At 39.3% G+C, this 14,584-nt stretch overlaps 1 protein-coding gene and 1 long non-coding RNA gene across 2 annotated transcripts in view; one reads left to right on the forward strand and one right to left on the reverse strand.

Moving 5' to 3' along the window:
- The window catches only part of syt14a (synaptotagmin XIVa), a 182,403-nt gene that overhangs the window by 26,980 nt on the left and 140,839 nt on the right, over window positions 1-14,584 (forward strand). Inside the window, exon 2 of the mRNA XM_079640299.1 lies at window positions 1,323-1,370. Within this exon, the coding sequence (XP_079496425.1) occupies window positions 1,323-1,370 (48 nt within the window). The remainder of the gene's footprint in view (window positions 1-1,322; window positions 1,371-14,584) is intronic.
- Window positions 4,811-9,891, reverse strand: LOC307013073. Its single transcript, XR_013800847.1, has 3 exons — window positions 9,777-9,891; window positions 9,611-9,671; window positions 4,811-7,732 (listed from the first exon to the last, which is right to left on the reverse strand). It is a non-coding gene; the product is annotated as an uncharacterized lncRNA (long non-coding RNA).

Here is a 14,584-nt window from a genome sequence, read left to right on the forward strand (position 1 = left end):
GCTGCACAGTGTATACCAGTGTTTAAAATGTTGTCTGTTTGCATTGAAACAAGTTCAGGTTAACAAGATAATGTCCTGTTGATTGTAGTCACAGTAAGTAAGTGAGTAAGTGTTCAATTACAACAAAAGTCCTGGCAACTCCCACAATCCATATTTTATATAGCATGACCAGTAAATGGACTGTTACAATTCACAATCAAAGCCTTACCAATTCCATTAAGAGGAGAAAGCATTGGGTTTGGGTCACTTGAAGCTCTGCAAACAGATTGTACATTTACCAAAGGCCTATTTCAGACTTTAAATATGCCTTAAGTTGTTTTCATTTGTGCAGTTGTTTCTTTGCACGCTACAGGATGGGTTATCTAAATGTGAAAAAAATAATAAAATGTGTAACTTTCAACCGAACACCTTTATCCAATTTGTATATATGGATCTTCAATTTTTACAGCTATTTAATATTGCTTCAAAATTCATCATCAGTCCAGAGAGATGCACAATCAAGCACTAGATTGTGTCATGGTTGTTTCTAAATGTCAGAGAAACTGTAGAAATTTTAAATGTTTTGTTGCTTGTCTAAGAACAATTGTGTTTTTTCAAAGTGTATTAATCAGGTTTATTAAAGTAGAGTTCAGGAGAAAGGTTTGAGAGGGAGATATGAGAACTGAGACAAAGGATGAATACAGGTTATTCACACCTAATTAGTTGGGCCATATTCAATGTCGTTGTGCAACACCTGAACATCTCGTAAAGTTGTGTTGATTACAGAACTTATTTAGGGAGTCTAACCAAGAACTAATTCAAGGAGCTAGCCTGGTTTAAGACTCATTCCTGCACCCCTCTATTGGAGTCATTTAAATAGCTTGGCAGATGACCAGGCAACCCCTCCAAATGGCAAATGCTCTATAATAGGAACTGCTTATCACAGTATCTTGGATAGACACCAAAACAGGCGTCATATAAAGCTCCACAGAACAGATATCAAGATGCAGCTGTCATCGGCTGCTGGGAAAACATTTGGGGCATTTATAGCATTCCAGTTATTGTCCATGAGACAAAAAAGAAAGCACAATGTAACTCATTTTACATGACATGTATCCAGCCAGGCTGTTTGATTAAGTATTGTATGACTGTATTTCAGAGATGAGCAGCTTGTACACCACCCACATCTACCCAGTCTTCGTCTTATATCTGTTTTGTTCCTGTCCTTTTCTGGGAATCCGTGTAAATGTTCCAACATATTTGAATGTGCTTCCATGATGTTCGTTCTGTCTCTTGTTCCCGCCATCACAGTGTGGCTCATTGAAACTGCATTGTGTTTTCAGGTGGAGAGCGTAACTGTGGAGTACATGAGCTGATCTGCGTCAGAAAAGGTAGGGCAGATCAGACTCCACCCTGCTCATCAGCATCCATCACCGTTATCCTGTCACGACCATGTTGTTCTGTCCCAATGTGTTCCTCTGTGATGCCTTCACTGTCGTTGGGCTTGGTTGTTTGTTTGGGACTCGGTTCGTTGTTTGTGCGCACTGCTTGTGCTCATGTTTTTTCTAGAATGCTCAACGGAAAATCTATAAATTGATGTCATATTCTCTTAAGGCGGACCATGTTAAAGCTAAAACATTTACAAATTAGACATTCATGCTAATTAAAATGAAATGAATTCAGACCTTAAAGTTAGTCAGGCTAGAGTTCATGTTGAAAATAGGCTTGAATGCACAACCATCAGTGTAAGCAAATGATAGCAAAAGCAAACTCAACTATGTTCTGGTAATACAGGGAATAAGGGAGCCACAAATGTGTGTTTAAAAACGAGCATACAGGAGTTAACAAAGTTTAACCTATATCAATTTGAGATAGTAATAGTTTTTATTTATCACCTGACACGTAATTATCTTTTCACATTATACTGCATGTTGTACGATAATAATAATGATTATAATAATAATAATAATAATAATAATAATAATGATTTGACCTAATTTATTGTTACCCAGCTAAAATTCTTAACATATTTCTATTGATAAATGCATAATTTGTCACTGTCACTTTTTATTAAAAATAAGAATAATTTAAACCCTTACCAATTGTATTTCCATACCAGCACTGCTATCCTGTTTTACCCATTTTTTCTGCAACCTAGTAACAATAATTAGGGCCAATAGGCTAATTGATAAGTAAATACTTAGACTTTAATTATTTCGCATTACAAAGTGTTACAATCACATTATTGTGGATTTCATATTTATTAATTTAGTTAAAGGTAGGGTACTAGGTAAGAATGGAGAAAGCAGCTCGAGTGTGCAAGAATTTGAAAGTACACAACCGGAAAAAATCTGCCCCTTCCTTCAGACTTCCTTACAGAGCCCCTCCTCCAACACACACGAACGCACACATGACCAATGAGGGCACGAGATAAGTTTGTGCACGAGATGGAAGGCTGACAGGCAGGTAGGCCATCCAATTATCCGCCGCGGGCCGAGGCAGATAATTGGTCGTGCTTTTTAAAGCGCCACGGCTTCCACAGATGAAATATTTGTATATATTTATTGTCAATGCATTTCATTTATTCATTGCTATCGGGATATTAAGAGCATTCCATGGAATATAACAAAAAATGTTTCTGAAGTGAATTACCTACCTTACCTTTAAGGAGACCTCAATGGATAAAGCACATTTCATAAAGTACAAGATTCTAAAGATATAGCTTGCAACATGTTCTTGTCATACAAAAAAGTGAATTGGACATGATTTATTTTGTATGCATGTATTGAAGGTTATGAGGTTGTACAAAACATTTCTGAAATGACCAGCTTTTAAAAAACCCGGCTTGTTCAAATAATGCCTCTCTTTGTCATGGCAGCATGTTCATATTTATGATGGAGATAACTCTGTGTTAAAGGGGACCTATTATACAAAATGCACTTTTTTATGTCTTTTATACTGTACATGAATATGTGTCCCCGGTGTGTCAGGGAACTCACAAAGTGTCAGAAAACAAAACCCTCTCTCTTTTCCTCGGTACCCACATCGCAAAAAAGAAAAAAGAAAACGGGGGGGGGGGGGTGGCAAACAATCAGATCCAGGATTTTGCCTCCTTCTGTATTACGTCATTGGCAACATCCGGCACACGTGACACGTCCCAACCTTTCGTCTCCGTATACAGTCGTCTAGCTGAATCCCCTCTCGCAGCTGTGTGTCTGTGTATTCAGCAGGATGTCTGCAGGAGGCACTTAGAGTAATGTTGTTATATATAATACATATAATGGCACTGTTCTAGCGATAAACACTTAAGAATGAACATGTCTATAACTATTAACAAGCTATGTGCTGTATCAGAAACAATGCGCGGTGTGTTTTGGGAGTAATATGCTGTGTGTTTTACATTAGCAAGCAAGCATGCTAACACTCAGAGCTAACCATGGAGCTAAAGCTGTAGGCTACTGGAGAGAATATGTGTAACGTAATGTCCTTGTGGTGAAGCCAAGCTGCAAACTGGGGAAGAGCCGGGACGCCAATACGGAAGTGCCACACACTGCAGATCATATATTGGCCGATAGAGACTGACTGCAGAAAGGAGCAATTTCCATTGACCCCCATGTTAAAATGCCCAACTTTACAGCATAAAAAAACATGTTTCTACCCATGGATGCAATAAATATGATTATGAATATAGTTAGATTCCACCTTCTGTGAGTGAATTGTTTTCGAAAAAGACCCTTTTATTTATATTAGTTCTTAAAGTTTTTGCATAAATTAGGGCATGGTCACATTGAGTGACGGCTCTGTCAACTGACTGCTGCGGCTAGCTTCTTGTCTCTCTGCTAGCTGCTCCGTGAAGCTACAGTCAGGCACTCTGCTTGCTCAGTTCATCCAGGGAACACAACTTGACCCCGGCATTGTTTGTTTGTTCTTCATGCTTTTATATCGGACTATTGTGACTCGCTCTGCGGTTGAAGCAGACGGTGCATGCATGCGGTTTTGCGGTAAGTGAAATTCGAGTACTTATTTATGCGTTAATGATTTTAATCAGCTACGTAATTAATGTTAAGGCTTGGGTTAGCGTGTAAGCGAGTGGTAGCTACATCGGTACTAAAGATGCTAATAGTAGCCTCCAAGTTAAAATCATAGACTGTATAAAGGTTAAAACGAAATAGACAAGCGTTAAGTGGGATAATACTGTGGAACAAACGGCTTCTGTTTGAGGTTGATAAAATAAGGTCATCCTTGTAACTTAGAGAGATATTTTATTATATAGGTAGGAACTGTATGCATTGCTAAGGTTAATTTAAATTGGCTATGCTCAAGTATGTAGACAACCTAATGTCGAAGTAGTGTATGTGAAATCAACCTCACAAAAAGATGTGTGTATATTACAATTATTAATGTCATATTTCAAGATGATTAATTAGATATTACAATATGGTTGGTTGATCTGGAATTCATTATTGAGCTTACACGTTAACGTCACAGTCATCTGAAGAACAAACCCAAACCTTGTTGTTTTTATTAATTGCATTACCAAATGGGTATCAAATAAACAGTAAGCATTGGTAACACAACTTCCAAAGTTACAGTAAAATAAAAAAGACCCTGACTCGGACAATACACGATCCAACATGTTCAACAGAAGAGAATCAGTTATATTGTTTGTACACATGGTACTTTACATATATATCTGTTTGTTTAAGGTGTCCAGGTGATGCAGGCAGGCTGGACCAGAGAGTGAGAGACATAACTGGACTCCTCATAGCAGTGAACTTCAGCTCAGGTACAAAGACTCTTTTTTTCATACTGTACAAAGAATCAAGAAAGATATTGGTTTAAATAAAGAAGTATTGACTTTAATACACTGATATACATTCCATTAAAGAATACTAAATACTAGAATTTCTTCACATCAGTTAAGTTGAGGGTTTTTTCCATGCAAAAAGTTACATTTGGATGTTAACAAGCAATATGATTTTGTCAGCTTTCTAATTTAATGTATTGAAGTCAAAGATATTTAACACATAGTGAGAACTGCTACTATTTATCTCTCAATATTGTCTGTAAAAAACGTGGTAAAAGTTATTCTTTCAGTGAGACAACAGAGCAAGCTCCTACAATTTCAATGTTGATAAACTTCATACTGTTCATTCATAATCTGATTGTCTTTGTAGCTTGTCAGTCTGGCTTTAGAACACAACATAGCACAGAGACAGCTCTGGTTAAAGTCACAAATGACATTATAATAGCCTCTGACAAGGGACTTGTCTCTATTCTTGTCTTGCTCGATCTTAGTGCTGCATTTGATACTATCGACCATGATATCCTATTGCAAAGACTAGAGCACTTAGTTGGCATACAGGGAACTGCTTTAGTCTGGTTTAGGTCCTATCTATCTGAACGCTCTCAGTTTGTACGTGTCAACGATGATTCATCCACGCAAACCAAAGTTAGCCATGGAGTGCCACAGGGCTCAGTGCTTGGACCTATTTTGTTCACCCTATATATGCTTCCGTTAGGCAATATTATAAGGAATCATTCTGTAAACTTTCATTGTTATGCGGATGATACTCAACTATATTTATCAATCAAGCCTGATGAAATTAATCATCTAAATAAAATTCAAGACTGCCTCAAGGACTTAAAAACGTGGATGACCTTACATTTTTTGATGTTAAACACGACCAAAACTGAAGTTTTTGTACTTGGCCCGAAGAATCTACGAAACAAATTATCTAAAGATATATTAACTATGGATGGCATTAATTTGGCCTCCAGTGAGACTGTAAGGAATCTTGGTGTTATATTTGATCAGGATTTATCCTTTAACACCCACATAAAATCAATTTCAAGGACCGCCTACTTCCATCTACGTAACATTGCAAAAATCAGGCATATCTTGCCTCAAAACGATGCAGAGAAACTAGTCCATGCATTTGTTACTTCAAGGCTGGATTATTGTAACTCCTTATTATCAGGGTGTACCAAGAAGTCAGTCAAGTCGCTTCAGCTGATTCAAAATGCTGCAGCTCGTGTACTAACCAGAGATAGGAAAAGGGACCACATTACTCCTGTTCTGGCTGCCTTACACTGGCTCCCTATAGAACACAGGATAGAATTTAAAATTCTTCTTCTCGCCTACAAAGCCCTTAATGGGCAGGCGCCATCTTACCTTAAAGAACTCATTATACCCTATTGTCCTACTAGGGCATTGCGTTCCAAGAATGCAGGGTTGTTGGTTGTTCCTAGAGTCTCTAAAAGTACAATGGGAGCCAGAGCCTTTTCTTATCAAGCTCCACTTTTGTGGAATCAGCTTCCAGTTTGTGTTCGGACGGCAGACACCCTATCCGTTTTTAAGAGTGCGCTTAAGACCTTCCTTTTTGATAAAGCTTATAGTTAGGGCTGATTAGATTCAGCCCCTAGTTTTGCTGATATAGGCTTAGTTTGTCGGGGGACATCTTACTTCTTCCTTCTCTCTGTCTATACCTGTGTACTCTCATGTTCCGATTAACCCAGCTTCCCCAAATTTCTTTCTTTTTGGTGTCTATATACGCCGGGATCCGGAGTCATGGATGATCCTGCGGTCCTGTGTCATGGATTGCGAGTCCTGGATCTTGAGTCGTGGCTGTGGTCCTGGATCATAAGTCCTGGATGGATATCCTCGTGGATTCATCTTCTTATTATACACACATGCATTTCCAAACATTTGGACTACCTATGTTGCAAATGTATTATCTTTTCAATTTATACACGGAATCTATTGCACGTCTGTCCGTCCTGGGAGAGGGATCCCTCCTCTGTTGCTCTCCCTGAGGTTTCTCCCATTTTTCCCTTTAAACTGTGGGGTTTTCTCTGGAAGTTTTTTCTTGTACGATGTGAGGGTCTAAGGACAGAGGGTGTCGTATTGTCATACTGATATTCTGTACAAACTGTGAAATCCACTGAGACAAATGTAACATTTGTGATATTGGGCTATATAAATAAACATTGATTGATTGATAGCTCACTGTTGAAATAAAAAAAAACATTACAATTACAAAATAATTATATCTACAGCCCCTAAACACACAAACACACCGCTTTCATAAATAACACACTTGTTCTGCAATAATATGTTTTATGTTTCCTGTCATTTTTGTTAGGAAAGGACATGCCTGAAAGACACAACATTTTCTCCTTCTCTGAGGGTCAAGAAGAACATCCAAGACCAGTACAGGACATTCACTAAGAAACTACTTTTATTGTAAAAACAGTCAGCTGATCGAATGCACCTATTTCCACATCTACACTCCATCAGCTGATTATTTGTATTTGCCTCGCTTTATGAGCTTCACATCACTTGTGCCTTGTACCGCAGAGTTTGCAACGTCACAAATAAATGGGGCCAATCTTCAGTCGGATGTGAATGTGTAATCTAACATTTTCAGTATGAATAATGGACAAAAGGAGTGCAAATACAAATACAATTTATTGAAATGTGAACCAAAAGTTAATCAAAAAATGTTTTAAATAAAATCACATATGGACAGAAGGTGTAAACCTATTAAATGTATAAGTAAACACATTTAGTCAAATAAAGTGACAGACTAGGCCTGTGCAGTTGGCATCAGCTTTGCCCAGCATGGGCTCCTCCATCAGGCCTGGACCTCCTCGTTGAGGAAAGACCCTCAGTCCTCTCCAAACCAACAGACAGGACGTCCATCACACAGAGGTTTCTCCCTGAAGTCTCTGCAGCTCTCTGGACACCACCCTGTCTCAATCCGTGAAAATGAAAATAATAAATGCTTTAGACCAGGGGTCTTCAACGTCTTTCAGGCCAGGGACCCCCAAACTGATGGAGAGCTGGAGCAGGGACCCCCCTACTATATGTAAGGCATACAATTGTGTTTTATATTAAACGGGGCCTAGTGCCGTGTATAAACATAGCTACTCTGTTATTGCACATTCAATACTAAGCTATTCAAATAATACATAGGTTAATATATTCATGTTTTTATTTTAAACATGTGCAAGGTACAGGGTGGCTGTGCCACTGCCATTTATAAACATACATCTTGAATACAACACAGAGCTATTAAAATAATTCACAGATTCAAGTTTTAACTTTAAAGAGCAACTTGCAGGTTAAAGACACCAGTGAATAAATGTGTAAGAAAATGATGAATACACTAGATTTTCAAAAAATATATACACAGAAATATACACTACAGTGACTTCTGGCGTCGTTTTGGTAAGACATTTTCACTTCCGCATAAAAAAGCCTCTGCACGTGACCTCCCGCGTGTGACGTAACATGGGGGAGCGGCCGGTCTAACGTATGAATAAACATGGATCACAATGCCAGTTTTGACACAGAAGAGGTTGAAAATATATATTCAAATGCATATGATTATGATTATTAGCCTGATAGGCGTCCAAGAGACCAGGAGCAGCCAAGGATTAGAAGAAATAACGGCCATCGGAGAGAAATTGAGCTGTGGTGTGAGGAGAACCAGTGGAGAACTGGGCAGCTGTCTTGGTGAGTGACCGGCGTCAGCTACAGAATGTTAGCTAACGTCACATCACAACATTGTGAAGTTAACTATCATATATCAGGCTATAACTAAAGTAGTATTGATAATATAGTAACGTTACTGGCAGGACTGTTGATACTGATCCATAACAGAAACTAATGCGCAAGTATCAGCCGTATCTCGCGTTACCTAATGCAACTCCACACTACGGTGCTGTGTACCGGAGGGGAGACGCGAGATACGGCTGATACTTGACGATCTGGCGGAGAAAGGTTGTGGAGAAGAAGATAACGTCTTCTGCCTCGATTTCTCCATTCGCTACAATATGTTGGATTCATGTTAATGTGCATTTAAAGACATTTCAATTTGTGGGAAAAAAATGTTTGGAATTTTTTTTTGTCTAATCAACCAAAGATTTTGCGACCTCCCCTGCAGTACCTCCGCGGACCCCCTGTTGAAGACCTCTGCTTTAGACAATAAGAAATATAAAGTTGACTGTTGAGTTGCTCAGTTTTTTTAGATTGTCAATACTATTACTGTATAACTAATATATCAGGTTAAGAGGCACATTCAAATAAAGATTGGTCTTTAAATACATGTTGTCTCTTGAATTGTTTGTCTAAAGTCAAGGATCTAGAACTCGTACTTAGTTTTAATGATAAAGTCTGGTTATTATGCTGTTTGGAGGAGGCCTCAAAGGTAAGAGCACTAACTAGCATCACATGTACCTTAGCTTGACTTAAATATATTAAACGTATATGTAGCCTGGTCATATAAGAGAGAACAGGACACAGCATACATTTTAAGGGTCTTTATTCCCCGACTGCACTCTGGTTGAGAACAGCATTAACACTCTAGTAATAAGTGTAATAATTAGGATACAAGTTGTAAATGGTCCTTTCTGTCTCACAACAATATCAACTGATAAACAATTATCAGTAAACAGCATAGATAGCCTAAACAATAAACAACGGTAATAGCCTCTGCAGCTGAGGATAAGAGTCACAAAAGTGCATCAGTATTACCACTTCAGAACAGTACATGAAATTAACTAACAATTAATACAGTACAGCATTTATCAACATATATCATTCGCAAAACACTTTAACACTCACTTTTAATACAAATGTTCTCTGAACCGACCTGCAGCACCGAACACTGCGTTGCTTCTCCCCTCTGCATGAGACATGACATACAAAATTCACACACTCCACTTAAAAGGCATTTTAAACATATAATTCCTCAATGTGGTTTTTGTTATGCATATATCTGGTGACTTACGCCGTCCCACTCTCGTGTTGGACCCCGTACGGTGGAGAACACACACACACACGTCTTACAAAACTGCATCTCTCTGTAAAACAACGCTAAAACTACCTGTTCCCGCGAAAACTACCAGTGAGTCGTCTGTCTATGACGTCATTACTGCGCGCCTTTCTGCTGCGCATCTCTGGGTGTAACCAAGCATCTTGAATCTCTTAAAGGAACAGCGTATGATTTATAACAGCAAGTAACTGTCTCCGTTAATAGCTTTTAACCTGGTTACATATAGTTAAGTGATATCAAAATATAAATAACTAATGTCATGCAAACATATTAATATTTGCTTGATTCCAGTGTTGAATTTAGCACAATTGCATACAAATGTTAAGGGATTTTAAGATTCTGAATTATTAATGCTAAAAACTCAATAACATAGATTATTATTTATAGTTTTGCTGAATAGTTTCATGTCCGCTTACCTTAGAAACGTAAAATGCCACGGCAGTGTGCAGATGGGGAGCATGTTAGCTTAGCTTGGTAGCTTCAGCTAGCTCTGGAACTTCCAGCTCGGTAGCAACAGGTCCCGCCTCGGCTCCGCCTCTTTGCCCTTATAGAGTGGTGAAGTCACGCCCATCTACTTCCGGTCCATTGGACCTTATTTTTCGGAAAAATAATGTATTGAAGTCAATGGAGAGAGAAAACGTATCTTTCGATCCCGTTTGAATTGTGCCATGAATTACACATATGATGTTTGTCAATCTTAAAAAATAATTTCCATGTCAAAAAAGTCACAGTTTGTCGTAAAACTGTTGAAATATAAGACTATGAAAAATACGCAACTAGAAAGACTACAAATCCCAGAGTCGCATAAGTGATGTCACAATTGTTTTCCTCCACTAAGAGATAGCTAAGATCAGCGCCATATAGATATAATCTATCTATATGGCGCTAGCTAAGATAAGATAACTTTAACAAGATGCCTGTGTGCTTAGTACCAGGTTGTTGTCATACCAGCAATGGGTCTTGCTCATTCTTTCGCTTCCCGTCTGATGAAAGGACCAAGAGTGGCTGGATCAAGTTAGCTACCTAGCTAGTAGCTAGCACGTTAGTTAGCATTACAGCCTTGTCATTTTTATTAGCCTTAATATGAAGTAACATCAAGTAACCCAACATGTTAAACATGTAGTAGTCATATTTCGTCCACCCTTTGAAGAGTACTGTCACCGGTGTGATCATTCTATAATCAGGGGTGCACATAACTTTTTTGCCCTGGTTCTCAAAGGAGCACCTGGAGATGTTGCTTGGTGCTCATCCTTACAATGAAATAAACCATAACTTTTGAGGGGGTCTTTATTTGCCAGACACACGGCACTGAACACACATGCAGAGGTGAACACAGAACACACGTGCAGAGGAGAACACAAGACAACATTAGCACGACCAGTAATCCTACAAGCTGTCATCACTACCCTCCTCACTGTTCTCCTCACTGTTCTCCTCACTGTCTTCCTCTCTGTCAGACATGGTAGCTGATGATGTAGGCCTGCTACTTTCTCTCTGGATGAGTCTGCGATTTTCTGCTTGCATCCACAAGTCAATAGCTGGTTTTGGGTTCAAAGTCTCTGTTGTCATCTTAGACAAATGGATGTGCATCAGGGATGAGAGGCGAGAGTCTGACAGGCAGGATCTGAACTTGCATTTTTATTATATTAAGATGTGAAAATCACCTCTCACATGAAGCACTGCTCAAGGGCAGTGTAAGGGACAACAGCAGGACTTTCTGAATGTTGGAGTATCTTTCTGGATTGCTTGTCTTCACTATGTTGATCAAGTCATACACAGAGAACGCTGCCAAACGTTTTCCTACTTGCTTTAAAAGCATCCATTCTCTTACAGTGGAGTCTCTGTCGATAGACAGGATGGCCTCATATTTCTGAAGAATGTCAGTCAGTGTTGTGTTGCCAAAACTGTGGAGATCTTTTTTTTCTTTAGGCCAAGTTGAAGGATAAAACATTAAAAATGGATCACATAACTTGAGGGATTCATATCTGCTTTCAAACTCCTGAATTAGACCTCTCAATACATCAACCTTGTCCCTGTCAGAATCAGCATTTGAAACAGTTTCTTTCCTGTACTGGCCTTCACTGTCAAGCAGAAGTGTCAGTTGTCCGATAGCTACCATGAGCTCATCCTTGCATTCACCAATAGTCAAATTCTCTTGCTGGAACTTGAGGGACGTGAACTGTAAAATGTTTCCAGTGTCAAGCATTTTGGCTAAGAAACACTTAAAACGCTCTGTGCAGACATGTTTTAGGTCACTGTCATCACTTGTAGCCACTTGAGATTGAATGGCAGGTAATAGCCTCCATATTTTCAAAAGAGTCTCTTGTCTCCATGCACACTAATGCATCTAATGTTGTGAAACTTTCCTAGTTTTACAAAGGCAATGCCATTCTCATCACACATCATCTTAAGTTGTTCTGTTCTTTTGGCGCCCCCTTTCTGTAAATAAAAGTGTAGCGGCTTGACAACGGAGCTATTAAATGTCTCACAGTATGGAACCATGCGATCAGCTGACTTGGTCCAGTTCTCTAGGGTGTGGGCGGTACAAAGAATATGCACAAGGGATTCCCCAATCGCCACCAGTTTACGCAGTTTGGGGACTACCCCGTTGTAAACTCTGACGTTCACTGCAGCTCCATCTGTGCATACAGACACCAACTTCGTCTTCCTCTCATATCCTAAGCCACAAGCATGGAAGAGTTACTCCAGCCCGTCTGTTATGTCCTGTGCTGTTCGTTTCACACCCAAATTAATTAACCCAATGAAATCTGAGTTAAACTGTCCCCTGCTACCCACAGACACAATGTACACAATTTCCTGCTCCACTTTTGTTATGTCTTCTGATCCATCAAAAAGCACACCTCAAAATTCAGCTGCCTTCAATTTTTCATACAACTTTGAACTGATTGCCTGTGCGATGGTCTCCATGATGCGGGATCCCCCTTCTCTCGAATGATAAGCAGTCCCAACATTAACTTCAAGCCTCTTGAGAAGTGCAATGTCCTCCTCATATGAACGCATAGGACGTGCATGTTTGGCTTTGTGAAAGGCCAGCAGAAACATATTACTCAGAGCTTGGTGCTGTTTTTCATTGAGTTTATCCTGCCACCTGTCGAGGGGACGATTGGGGTTCTTATCCTGGTTGCACTTGTCAGCTATCTTCACATGCTCTTTGCTCTTCTCATGCTTTTCAAAAGCTGGATGACTAAAATTCGTACAACCTATATAAAAGGCGTTGCTTTTATCAGCAAGAGTCGGATTTTCTCTGCATATTTTGCACCACATCTCAGTGCGCTCGTGATCTTGGTCACGTGTGTTGTTCTGCGAGACTAAGCCCCCAGGAAGTGCGCCGGACTCAGAAGAAAATATTCGTGGTGGCCAAACGGCGGTACTACACTTCCGTTTGGTTGCCGGGCCCGGAAACACTTTTTCCCATTGACTTACATGGGGAAAGAGTGGTCTGTAAATCGTTGGATAATTTTTTTTAAACTAAATAAACTACCCAGTATGAACCCTTGTATAGCCCTTATTAAAAACATTCGTTCCTCAAGTTGTAAACATGTGCTAATAACGTTATTCTGAGAGTTATTTCCCTCTGCATTATGAACGCACATCTAACCCACGGGACCGTGCCGCCCGGCACGTTCATGTGATGTGACGTGTTCAGCACTACATGAGTTTTACCTTTACCCATGGATGCACAATAAGAACGGACCCATATCACCTTACTGCCAGCCCACGGAGCTGTAATAATGGATATATTGCACATGTTTGCTGTAATTCATCATTTGTAAAATATTATACTAAATGGGCTGGATGATGTAAATCTTGTATTAAATAAAGTTAATATTACCAACGTAGATTAACGTCCCTGTAGCTTCTTATTGCACTTACCATTAAAGGAGTTGAACGTTGCTGTTTGCTATTACTATAATACCACGCAGGGATAAGCCAGAGTTTACAACCTTTGCATGTGGGCACCACACTTTTTGACCGATGAATTTGCTATACCATATGATATCGCCCGAGGAAGTCGTCATACCAACCCAATCTCACAAAAAAACGTGTAATAACTACGTTGGTCCACAACGTAGGATGTAGTATTTCTACAAAAACGCCTCTGAAATTGTAAGATCCCTATGTTTTTTTTCACCATTCATTCCAATGGCTATGTCACGTGATCTTCACATTTCTCCCTGCAGAAAAAAAAAACATGGCCGAACTTCGTTTTATTCTCGCTGGAAAATGCCTATTTTAAAGTTAGTTTGGCCATTAAAATGCGTTTTGATGTCATTTGATGCGAGAAATATGAGTTGTTATTTCAGATTATGTGTGCAGTGGATGTACATGATCTTTAGTTTGCTAATTATTACGAAGATTACTTCAGGAAATGGTCTTTATACAACGTTTTAATTGTTACCAAGGTGGTTGCTAGGGACGCTGCTATCGATATTATTTCTGTTATGTTGTGTAACTGTTTAATGGTGTTATCTTTATTGCTACCCCCTTCCCCGTCAATGTATAGTGTTGGTGCACAGCGCAAACGTATTAGTTTAACAAAATCCGCATCTAAAATTGTGCCATAGACACGTTATTTTCCCCTGTGCAATTCCAGTCTCACATGTCACATCACATCGTCATAAACAAATACCGGAAACAGACCGAAAACACTTTATTCCGAGTGTGCTTGCTTTTCTCTTTGGAGGTCATCACATAACGGTATTGTAATACACGGTCGGGCTGCATTAAATGTGACATATCTG

The sequence above is a fragment of the Notothenia rossii genome (genome assembly GCF_949606895.1).
Source record: "Notothenia rossii genome assembly, chromosome: 7".
NCBI classification, from domain to species: Eukaryota; Metazoa; Chordata; class Actinopteri; order Perciformes; family Nototheniidae; genus Notothenia; species Notothenia rossii.